The sequence below is a fragment of the Psammomys obesus genome, unplaced genomic scaffold (assembly GCF_907164565.1).
Source record: "Psammomys obesus unplaced genomic scaffold, mPsaObe1.curated_primary_1811, whole genome shotgun sequence".
NCBI classification, from domain to species: Eukaryota; Metazoa; Chordata; class Mammalia; order Rodentia; family Muridae; genus Psammomys; species Psammomys obesus.
Genome location: NW_026596166.1, coordinates 10,880,701 through 10,892,680, shown reverse-complemented (window position 1 = coordinate 10,892,680; position 11,980 = coordinate 10,880,701). Strand labels below are relative to the sequence as shown.

At 42.2% G+C, this 11,980-nt stretch overlaps 2 protein-coding genes across 3 annotated transcripts in view; both read right to left on the bottom strand.

Moving 5' to 3' along the window:
* Window positions 1-426: 426 nt before the first annotated feature.
* Window positions 427-7,138, bottom strand: Vcpkmt (valosin containing protein lysine methyltransferase). Of its 2 annotated transcripts, XM_055595510.1 has the most exons (6): window positions 6,851-7,138; window positions 6,650-6,760; window positions 6,411-6,480; window positions 5,131-5,250; window positions 4,078-4,182; window positions 427-1,700 (listed from the first exon to the last, which is right to left on the bottom strand). In XM_055595510.1, exons 1-6 carry the CDS (start codon window positions 7,114-7,116, stop codon window positions 1,686-1,688), a joined length of 687 nt encoding a protein of 228 aa, XP_055451485.1. In that variant the 5' UTR covers window positions 7,117-7,138; the 3' UTR covers window positions 427-1,685. The 2 variants fall into 2 exon arrangements, with proteins under 2 accessions (XP_055451485.1, XP_055451486.1); XM_055595511.1 differs by lacking the exon at window positions 4,078-4,182.
* Window positions 7,139-7,905: 767 nt separating this feature from the next.
* Window positions 7,906-11,980, bottom strand: part of Sos2 (SOS Ras/Rho guanine nucleotide exchange factor 2) — a 66,189-nt gene continuing 62,114 nt past the window's right edge. The window contains exons 13-14 of the mRNA XM_055595317.1: window positions 10,568-10,756; window positions 7,906-9,808 (exon numbers count right to left, since the gene is read on the bottom strand). Of these exons, the coding sequence (XP_055451292.1) occupies window positions 9,299-9,808; window positions 10,568-10,756 (699 nt within the window). The 3' untranslated portion in view covers window positions 7,906-9,298. The remainder of the gene's footprint in view (window positions 9,809-10,567; window positions 10,757-11,980) is intronic.

The window sequence follows — 11,980 nt, the reverse complement described above, 5'->3', positions numbered from 1 at the left end:
GGTAAGGAGTGGGTACTAAGCTGGACTGTCTGGGTTAAGCCAGCTGGACCACACATGGAAAGCAGAGCTCCACTGGGAAAGAAAGACAAGTGGAGCAGGGAGGGAGAAGGTGGAGACTCTGTGAGGGGTTGAAAGCCGAAGTTCATTCACGTCACACAGCAAGCTGCAAAGCGCGACCTATCGCCACCAAAGCATCGAGCATTCTGCTCCTGACTGCCTGGGGCAAACTGCTTCGAGTGCCACATATGGACACAGTGTTCTGAAGATGTAACAGCAAGCCTTAAAGACAGAAGAAAGCTCCCAAAGAAAGAACCTCCTGAACAGATTCTTCTCTTTAAGTCTCTAATTGCTCTTTCTGGGAGGCAGTCATTTGCTATAAATGTTCATCTCTTCAAGGCCATTTTGGAAACATTCAGAGTCACAAGGTTTCAAAAACAGTGTTTATTTCAACACATAAAGCATGCCATCTAGCACCAACGACTGTAAATTCCAGAATTTCATCTGGTTACTACTTTTTGGAACCAGTGTCAAGACATCGACAGATAAGTCTATGTGAGCAGATGATTACTGGAACAAAAACTGGAGACAACACCGTACAAAAACATTTGAAAAATGTGCACAGAATTTTCAGTTGCTCAAAAAAAAAAAAAAAAAAAAAAAAAAAAAATCAGTTTCATATAATCATGATATATGTCTTAATATTGGTATTTTAAAATCAGATTTTCTTGCATACACAAGAAAAACTGTGCCAACCATGTGAACACAGAAGCCCGCAACTGGCTTTCTTTTCTCACGCCTTCCTTCTGAGATAGCTTTTCTCTTGGTCTCCTCATTCATCTTCTTAGAGACTCACTACAATATACTTAACTATCTAATTCACTCACCTATCTGTGATGGATGATAAACACTCTGGCCAGTAAAGAAACAAGATAATATTTTCAGCCACTTTTAAAATAACATGTAAGTATTAAAGATATCACAAGAAAAACCAAACAAAACAAAAAACCTACTGCACAACTATGTAAAAGTAAGAGGCTGCCTTTGAAAATTTACTGCTTTCAACTTAAACATTATTATATAGAAACAGATAACTATCATTAGGAATTGGATTGGGTCAACTTATCTCTAGTTTTGTTTCTTTCATTCGTGTTTGTTGTTGTTGTTGTTTTGTTTTGAGACAGGTTCTTATTATACATGGAACTTGCTCTGTAGGCCAGGCTGATCTGGACCTCAAGAGATCCACTTGCCTCTGCCTCCCCAGTGCTAGTATTAAAGGTGTGCGCCACCACAACCAGCCCTCAAAATATTACTATGTAGTAAAGTTAGACATCAATAGAAATTGGATCAAATTATCTCTAGTTTCTTGAAAATGTACTGAGTCAACCATGCTGCTTCAGAACTTGAGGCTACCCTCAAAATTTATTTTACTTGCGTGATTGTCAATGTTCTTTTAAAGCAGAACTTGACGCTGAGCTGAGTAAAGCTAAGTTCTACGTCAAGCCCACGGGCAGGCAGGTACTTCACATTGTAGGCAGTCCATGGTGGTCATCACCCATGAGCCAGATCTCGAAGGACGTGCTGGAGAAATTTGTAAATGCAACCTTCCCATGCTGAATGCACACGCTCCAGTCACAGCTGTACCCGGGATGTTAGGGACGTGCGCAGGATGAAAGAGAAGGAGGGTTTCATGATGGCAGTTTCTATAAGGAAAAAGGAGAGGTTTAAACATGAATTTCCCAACACCAAGTATTTCCTGAATATTCTATACTATGCAATGCATCCAGGAGTGTCTAAACACAATTCAAATGAACAATCACACGGAATGTTTACAGATAGTTCTTAGCCGACATCTAAAGCAATCAAGAAAAAAGCAGATGTATGAATATTATCAAAATTAAAAACCTTTGGGTTGCAAAAACTACATTATCAGAAAACTTAAGACACTGACAGAATAGGAAAAATTATTTGTAAATCATACATCTGGTATAAATAGGTAGTCTTAGCACAATTTAAAAATGGGCAAATATTTCTCTAATAACACAGGAAGATACTGAGTACTATTAATTACTAAGGGAAAAAAAAAAAACCTATGAAATCCTATACCTCATCTACCAAAACAGCTACAGTCAAAACAACAGACAGTGAAAAGCATTCGTGAGCATACGGCAGTGACAGAGCTCTTGCACATAATGGTGAGAATATAGAAACAGTACAGCAGCTCCAGAAGTTTGTTGACTCTTCACCATACCTATTCGGCCTCTAGGTTCAGATAGACCCAAGATAAACGCACACACAAAGATGGTCACAGCAGCACTGTTACTTTTGGATGAGAGGCACATGAGAGGAACGTTACCAGCTGCTGAATGACTGGGTGGATGGCATGGGCAGAACCACGCACAGGATTTGAACCAGACACAGAAAGGAGTGTAAGGTGAGGCATGCTACATGGAAAAACCCCAACACTGCTGAATGAAAGGAGCTAGACACAAGCGTAAACACAAGGAGAGTACACTTGGGCAGAGCACGCAGAACAAGGAATATGGAGTGAAGGCCAGAGGCATTTCTCTTCTGTATGATGAAAACACTTCAGAATTACAAAGTGGTGCTTTATTCAATTGAATATGCTAAAACCCCCGAGGTAAATCCTTTTTTAAAGCATTTAAAGCAAAAAACAGTAAATTTTATGGAATGAGAATTCTATCAATTTAATAAGGAAACAGGTCTTTGCGAAAAGAAAACAACCCTTTACATTTAGAAACATAAGAATATTTATGCCTCAAAAAGGAAGTCTACATTTTTTAAATTGCACAGCAGCTTCGGCAAGTACTGCAACCCTCAGGCACAAAATGTATTTTCTTTGCCTTTTTAATACATTCCACACCAACACCAATCTGAATTATAATCCTCTCTCCCTTCTTTCCTTGGACTGAGTCCCTAACACTCTGTGTTGTATCTGCTCTTGGCTAGAATCCTTATTAGAAAACACAGTGAACCATGTTTTCATTGTTCACTGAATTCAAGCAAGGCAAAAATCATCAGAAGGCAGTGGGGTTTACTAAATTTTAGCGTCATTAGCCAAACTGATGCCTCTGCCTTACGGCAGTCACATCTCTAAAACGGAGACACGCTCTTCCATTCCACAGGCTTGGACTGCAGGAACAACGGAGGCAATCCACATAAAATGTTAGGGCAGGAAAAAGACCAAAACAGCGACCACACACTAAGTTCTATTTAACTGAGGCTACCCTTCTTTTCCAGGTCAATCTGCCCATTTTCCTTTTAAAGGGAAAAAATTACAACTAGCCTTCTAAAAAGTTAGAGAGAGAAGCGGAAACTACAAAGAGCAAATCGGCTACCTGTCTGAATTAATGTTCAGTGCCATAGTCTGGGAAGATGCCCCTTAGAGGCGTATGTTATCAAATGTCTGGTCCCCAGCACGAGGCTCGCTGGGAAGTGCTGGGAGCACCGAGGGAGAGGTATAATGTCGGGTCTTCTTGTCCTCTGCGCATGCTCCTCCCTTTCTTTCCTGTTCATCCTCGGCCAGGAGGTAAGTGAGAATCCTTTGTGGCACACTCCTGCCATCCCCTACAGCTTGCTCACAGACTCAACAGATGAGGCTACCCACATCCAGGACTCACGTGAGCCAAGCTAAACTCTTCTGTGTTTCACTGTCTGCAAGTGACTGCTGGTGGCCATACTCAAGTTACACAGCCATTTAATTTATGACAGAAAAGGACTTTAGAGGGGCCTACAGACTAGGGGTTTAGATCAATGGCTCCCGGCTTGCCTATCATGTGCAACGCCACGGGTTCCTTCCCCGGATGGCAGAAACAAAGCCAGCCTTAGAATTTTTGAGACAGTGTCCCACCATGAAGCCCAGCCTGGCCTCCAGCTGCACAGCCTTCCACTTCTTGAGTTCTGGGGTTGTGACCAAGAACATAAGGCGAGTCAGGTAAGTGACGGAAATTCTGAGTGCCAGTGCCGCGGCCAGCCAGCACTGCCACTGACCATGCTTAGCTCACAGGCACGAATCAGCTGATGAAATCTCAGAGTATGGACAACTGTGAATGCACGTACTGATTTTTTCTTTCTGATGTATATAATATGAATGTCTTCGCTTCGGTATTCTTCATCATGTTTGTCCAAAGGAATTTCCTCAAAGTCAAAGTCTAGCTGAAGGAGCTATAAATTTAAAGGACATATATGTTAAATTCAGTAATTTGGACAAATTTATGGTAATGAAGTCAGGATGACGGTCGCTTCTGGAGAATGACTGACTGGTAAGGGCAACGTGGAAACCTTCTCAAGCCAGGAAATGTTCTGTATCTTTATGCTGGAGCAGTTATCTGGATGAAAATGCATGAGCTGAGAACCTGATGTATGTGTACTTTACATGTTTTAAATAAATACAAGTTACTAAACTTAACTTTGATTATACATAACTTCAAAAGTCCAGTAACATTTTCCCATAGTCATGAAAAATACAGAATATATTTAACCATTTGTTATCTCAGGGAGCCATATACTTGCTTTTGTCATCAAGCCAAAGAAGTCCTTTCAGCAGACAAAATTTCAACACTACACAGTTATAGCTTCAAAATGAGCCAGTTTTTAAGAGGTTGAATTCATGCCCATAACAGGGTGTGGATCACCTCTTGGGGGAGAATGAAGGACAGATAAAAGAGAGGGAAGATAGGCACTTCTTTTTCAACTTTAAAAACAAACAACAAAACTCTGAAAAGCGTTACCTATGTAAAATGAGCAAGAAAAACACAGAGGTAAAATTGATCGCCTCCACATTTCTATCATGTATTTGTTAAAACACACCGCTGATAAGCTCCCCAAGCCAGTCTTGAACACTGTTTAACAGTGTTGAAAACTGTCTCAGAAAAAGACAAGGTTGGGATCAGCAGTCTTCGACACTGCTCTGTAGAACAGTACGGACTAGTGAGACCAGAAAAACCCTCCAAGACTGGAAAGGTCTCTGTGAGGATGGCTGCTGCAGAAGGCCTTCTCCTTGGGTTCTTATCAAATGTTTTCCCCAAATGAAACTGCCTGAGACATGGACCAACCACATACAGCTCCCCTGGAGGGAAACTGCTACAAAGACGGACCTAACACAATACTCACCTCGAAATATTTTTTCTCAATTTCTGGATTTTTCCCCATCGTACGCTGTTCGTAACAACATATAATACAAGTTTCAGATCCACTGAGATCTTTTAATGTTTTCAGCAATGGTTCCAAGGACTATTAAAAAAAAAAAAAAGTACAACTTTCAGCTTATTACGTCTAGAATTTCCTGTTATTGACTCCTGTCTTTTTTGTTTGTTCTGAGCAAGGGCCTAGCCATGCAGACCCAGCTGACACTGAACTTGCAGCGGTCCTTCGATTTCAGACTCACAAGTGCCGGGATTACCCCATGCCACCATGCCAAGCTGGACTCAAATCTGAAGTCTAATTTCTTCTCATCTAAGTTAATGTGGTATTTAAACAATTTATTCCACAAAAGTAAGCCCGACCCTAGTGGTTTAAGATTTATTTTTATTATTTTAACTGTGTGTATGTGTGTCTGTGTATGACCCATGTGCACAACGCTTGCAGAGGCCAGAGGAACTAGATCCCCCTGGAGTTACAGAGGGGCTGTGAGCTGCTTGATGTGGGTGCTGAGCACTGAACTCAGGTCTTCGGGAACAGTATGAGCTCTTAACTGCCGAGCCACCTCTTCAGCCTCCTGACCCTAATTTGAACATCAGTTAGTTCAAGGCATCAATTTAAAAATAAATAATGCCCAACACTGTGTAAAACGGTATGCAATGAAAAATCATCGGCGCACTGGCACACGCCTGTAATCCTAGCACTCTGAGAAGCAAAGGCAGGTGGATCTCTGACTTTGAGAACAGTCTGGTCTACAAAGAGAGCCCAAGGCAGCCAAGGCTACATACACAGAGAAACCCTGTCTTGGAAAAAAACAGGAGAAAGGAGAGGGGAGAGAAGAACAGGGAGGGAAAAGGGAGAGGGAGGGAGAGGAAGAGAGAGAGAGAGAGAGAGAGTGCGGGATTGAAGGTGTGAGCCACCACTCCTGACTTGCATCTTCGTTAATTTCAACGTCATGGTTAACAGTCAGTGTTTGGGAAAGGTAAGAAAAAAAAACCCAACCAAGCAAAAAGGTATCTTAGTTTTCATAATATATCCAAGTGGGAAAAATCCTTTTAAATGTTGAAGTTTTCTCAACCACTATTCACAGACCCGTAAGCTTATCCTAACCTGATGGGTATTGACGCTGGTGACGTTTGTCATCTTTTTACTGCCTCATCATCCATGCAGATAACCCCCAACCAGAGGGGTTAAAGTGCGGACAACCGTGGGCCTCGGGCCACGTGAGGTGCAGTTCATCTCCCGGCACTCACCTCCTCGTAGTATATGCAGTCAGCCATCAGTATGTAGTCTGGTGACGTCAAGTCTTCTATTTCTTCCCCCCTTAAAAAGGTCAAGCATAAGTCTTTAACTGACGCTTTAACGGTTTAAAGGATTCGTTTTGGACACAAGAAGCAGGAAGTTTCCCTCCTATTAAGCATGCGTTGGGCAAAATGCAATTTAAAGCCCGCAGAGGCGGTTATCTGAAAACAAGCTGAAAGGCCATACAAACCATTTCAGTACCTTGGCTTGAACAGAACCAGTCACAAGATGCTTGTTCATACTAATATTCATTTTCAGCAAGTCCTGCAGCTCCTCAAGATCAGTGACTACAACATCTGCCCTAAAAAACAACCTCTAGTGAGGTACAGGCGCACGGCCGCACGCCGGTGACGGGCCGCCGGGCGACCACCGCCTGCCCGCCAGCGCTTACCCGAGGGTCGCAGCCATGAGCCCCACGGCGCCCGTGCCGGAGCCCAGCTCCAGCACCGAGCGGCGGCTCAGCGCGTGGGCGCCATCACCAGAGAAGCCCGGCGTCTCCAGGTATTTGGAGAGGACGATGGCGGCGTCCCACACGACGCAACCCACGCCCCCGGAGCCGTACTGCTGCAGTCGGAGCACCGTCCCGTCCCGCTTCTCCAGCACCCTCACGAAGCTCCACAGCGGGTCCTCCGCGGCCGGCTCCGCGGCGGCCGCCATCGCTGCCCTCGGCCGCCGCAGGCTGCGCCGTGTGGTGACGTCACGCCGCGCAAGCCCCGGGCTGCCCAGAGGCTGTCCACCGCGCATGCCTGAGTCTCCAACGTCTCCAAAGAAGGCGGCAGGGGCCAGGTGATCCTACCTCGGAGTGGCCCAGCCGGCTGCTACTGCCATTAGCACTTTAAGGCACAAAGCCAACGACAGTGTTTTTGTTTTGTTTGAAACCTAGCTGGGAATGGCTCACACAAAGCTGTTGGCTATAGATCTAGGCAGCGTTCCAGGTCCTATCAAAAACTGGGAAAACGGAGTTTCCTAGTGTACAACTTCTTTTTCATATGAGTGCGTGAGAGTGGTGGCTGGGAACTCGCGGCTTGCTTTCAGTGGTAAAGAAAAGTTAATCCTTCAACATTTACATCTCCTGGAGCCAAAAAAATGGCCAGCAAGATCAAGTTCCCAGGACTCCCGTAGTAGGTTTGCCTTTCACATTGATCCATGGTAGGTACACCACATACACACACACAAATGTAATAAATAGATAAGTAGGTGATATAGATAGGCAGATAGATGATAGATTCATTCTTTTAGATTTTCTTTTTTCAGCTTTATTGCTTATTGTTGTTTTTTTCAGGATGGTCTCCTATATCCCAAGTAGGTTCAGACTCATTATATAGTTGAGTCTAGCCTTAACTCCAGATCCTTCAGTCTCAGCCTCCCAAGTGCTGGGATTACAGGTATGCCCCAGTGTACCCAGCTTCTTCTAGTTCTTGTTGATGAAAAACAATATTGCAAAGCTTTTAAAAATTAAGACTGAGGTGATTTATTAATCTTGTTAAGAACTCTGATACAAAGCACAGTAAAAGGCCACAGACCAGTAGATGAACAACGTGGCTTTTGGCTACTTTACAACTGCTGCTGCTGCGCTATTAGCATAACATACTTTGATCACTTTGAACAAGAGTGTCCAAATGGCAAAAGCTTTATCCTCCGTCAGATTAAAAAATTTAATAAAGCTTTTAAGTATTTTCTGTTTAAATATTACCAATCTGGAAAAACTTTTAAAAAATTTCAGTTAACATGAGATTACAGAAAGTTAATGGGTTTTGAAGACAAGGCAGTTGGCAGTTGGTTCCTATGCCATAAGAAACTTTTGTTCTGGACTTACAAATTAGTAAAATAGCAGATTGTATTATAGGCCTCAAGCCACTTAAATTTATATAGGTTATTAGCATTATCTTTAAATATATACAATATAAATAACCTGTATATACATGGCATATTAACTTTGTTTTCCCAAACATAGGCAAATCATTAGCTCAAGACACCATACACTGCAAAACAAAAGGCACATCTTAATGAGAAACATGCCCTTGCTTCTATAATCAGGTTATGTAGAATTGTTTATAATTTTAACAAAATAATAAACAGTGCATTCTATTATTTCCATTCTATTTTCCATTTTTGTCTTCAGCAGCAAATACTGGCATTTAAGACATGGCCTCAAAGAGTTTAAGAACAGTGGGTGTTATTCATAATTCTCCTAGATGTAAAAACATATGAGTTAAAAGCTAGAAGATGATCAAAGAGGGTTTAAAACTAGTAACACCACAACACACCCTCTATATCTGCATAAATGCCTTCAAAAGGCATCTATTACTCAAATTCGAGAAATTCCTCAAGAATGCTATCCCCTCTCAGTGCAGTCAGTATCATTTTAAGCCGTATTTTAGCAGAGTCTACAGTGCAAACAGAAACTCATTATACTGGCCTTTGGGCAGCACTGAGGAGCTGGGGCAAGGCAATGCTACTGGTCACCTGAGGGTTATAATGAAGGGCTTTTGCATTTTAATTTTTCAAATTCTTTTCTTTCGTTCTGTTTGTTTCTTTTTGTTTTTAACTTTTGAGACAGGGTTTCTCTGTGTAGTATCCTGGCTGTCCTGGAATTTTCTCTGTAGACCAGGCTTGTCTCAAACCCGGAAACCCACCTGCCTTTGCTTCCAGAATGCTGGCATTAGAGGTGTGCACCACCATGCCTGACAATTTTTCTGATTCTCAAAAGCTTATCTGATCAGTAGCATTTTTGTAAGAGCATTATCTGTAAAAAGTACTAAAATACTATGCCTTTTTTGAATAAGTTAAAAGCCTTTACAAACACTATTCCAGTGTCAATGACTACACGTGGCCAAGGTCATTGAGAAGTTTCTGCATTTTCAAGCAAAGGCAGTCTGTACAATGGTGGGTGTGAAAGCTCCCGTTTGTAAGTCTTTGGTGGCAGTTTTGGCAGGTGAGGGCTTGAATTCTGCCTTGGTGGAACAGGAGGAGCGGCAGGATGAGTGAGATTGTTGTGACTGGAGCTGAGCAAATGGCATCTGCGTGGTACTCGTGGAGAGGGAGTGCTGGGAGGAGTGCTTGGTGAATTAGGACACGTATTAACGTCTCTAAGCCAGTCTGGGTCTCTGTGAGGATGTCCCAGTGGAGGTGGCTGAAGATTGAAGGGACAGTTTATAAAGTGTTCCGGAGGCCGAAGAGGAACTGGTGGCGGGGTATCAGGAAGAGGGTCTCTCGGAGGTGGTGGAGGTGGACTGTGCACAGGCCCATCAAATGCACCCACGGACACAGGAGCTCTTGGCTTTACCTTTGGAGGAGGGGGCTGTCTTGGAGGAATAGCAGGAGGATCATCATCAGATTTCATAGTTCCCTAAACAGAATAGAAAGGGACATGTATAGTCTCTTGGAAGATGTACAAGATAATTTTAAAAGAATGAAAAAATTCTGTGTCAAGTTAAACCTAGAGGCTCAAATTAAGTTAATATGGTTTAATTTTTAGGTTCCTGACTTAGTTACTTCCAGTTTAATTTGGGTTCAGTTTAACATGTGGATATATAAGAGGTTTGCACCTTAAAACATAAAGTTATGTATCATCTTGCTTTGTTTCTAACATTTCAGAAATTTATAAAGCTTATTCATGGCAACAGGTCAGTGAAAATAATATAGTTGTATAGTCATGAAAGGACATGGTAGCAATAGCATTTAATACCTAGCTACTACTCACTGAACATCTTCTATTTTTCCCCGTATCACAGATCTCAAATTGTGACCCAGGGAGCAGCAGCAGCAGCACCAGTAGAGGATGGCTTAGCACAGCCAACTCCCAGGCCCAGCTGACAGTCCTACAACCTGGGCTCAACCTTACATTTGAGAAACACTGGTCTAAAGTTTTCAGGTTCTTTCAAGTTGGAATTCTACTTCCTGCCCCCATCTACATAAGAAAGACAATGTACTTCTGATTATCTGATAATTTTTCCATTTCTTTTTAAGTTTTTAAAACTACTTAAGTATTCTTCAAATATGACAATCTAAATTTTGAAGATTCATAGACTGTGGCTCAATAAGAGTACTATTTTGAAGATTTCACAACTTGGCATAAGTTGAGGAAAACCCAGGTCTAGATGTCTACCTTGGAATTAGAAGCATCATGATCAAATTTTTTCCGAGGAGGAAGCGGAGGAGGAATTAGTGGCTCTTCACTCAGTTTGTGTAAACTTCCACATGAGCTGAAAAAAGTCTCTGGGGAGAGAAAAAACTGGCTTACCATTCTCAGTGCAGTTACAGGGAAAAACTCCATTATAACTTGTGGTTCCTTCTGCTGCCGTATTTGTCAAATGTGTTCTTTCTCACTAATAGCTAACTATTCGTTTGTTCATCTGTCTTCTACAGTGAATTTTAAGCTTTAGGGGACACCATGTGCAGGTGTCTAAAGCCCCTAACATCTACCACAGCAATTGGCACATGGCAGTTGTAGTTAAAGGGAGGCACATTATTAAGATTAATAATGAAATTCTGATCTGGACCTGGTAGGGCAGGCTGCAATCACAGGTAGCAGGATCACAAAGTTTAAGGGCATCCTGGGTAACTTAGTGCCTCTGTTTAAAAATAAAAAGTATATTAAAAGAAAAAAAGTTTCTCTGTGTAGCCTTGGCTGTCCTGGACTGGCTTTTTAGACCAGGCTAGCCTTGAACCTGCTTCTGCCTCCCTGAGTGCTAGGATTACAGCCATGTGCCACCATGCCTGGCTGATCAGCACCTTAAAAACAAAACAGAAACCCTCGCCTAAAAACCTTTTAAAAAGTAAAACAAAACTGAAAACGTGTGTGTGTGTGTGTGTGTGTGTGTGTGTGTGTGTGTGTGTGTGTACTCGTATGCAGTTGTGTGGTGGTATATCAGCTTCCAGAGGACGGCCACTCTGAGCAGAAACTCTAATCTCTAATACAGAGTAAGTTACTGCATAAGCAAGCAACCCAAAAGTAAAGTTTGCAATATAAATACTACTGATGGACGCCACTATATTTCAACCAACCACAGTAAGCTGAAGTTCACATCTGATGGATTATTTAGAAAATTTAAGATATCACAGCTATAAATAATAAATAAATAGCAATATAGCATGCTAAATCATTAGGACAGTTAAAAATGAGTAAGACACAATAGAAACACTTGCTACTTCTCTCTGACTTAGAAAGCTATGGGCTTCTGTTGGTTTTTGTCTGTTTTGTGGAGCCTTTACAAATGAAGGCAAGTCCTCTAACAATGACAGACACTCCTGGCCCAAAAGTCAGAGTTTTATGATTCTTTCAAAAAGGAAACTTATGTCTTCACTGCCACAGGCTGCAGTTTCACTGTACACTTGACTTGGAGTCGGTCTCTCTCTCAGGAAAGTCAGCTTGTCACAGTTCTAGCAGCCCTCACTGAATTTGAATTGCCCTCCACTCCTTTAGCTCTCTTGTACTACATGACCTAATTGGGACCAAGGAGACAGGAGAAGGTACAGCTTTAAAACTCGAGTACTCCTCAAGCAGAGATTTGAAAAAAAA

Excerpts from the sequence above, each read along its gene's own strand:
- Vcpkmt (XM_055595510.1), bottom strand. The coding sequence starts at position 7,116 with ATGGCGGCCGCCGCGGAGCCGGCCGCGGAGGACCCGCTGTGGAGCTTC. Across the intron at positions 6,761-6,850 it reads CTCATGGCTGCGACCCTCGG|GGCAGATGTTGTAGTCACTG; the intron begins GTAAGCGCTGGC and ends GTTGTTTTTTAG. Across the intron at positions 5,251-6,410 it reads ACTGCATATACTACGAGGAG|TCCTTGGAACCATTGCTGAA; the intron begins GTGAGTGCCGGG and ends TTTTTTTAATAG.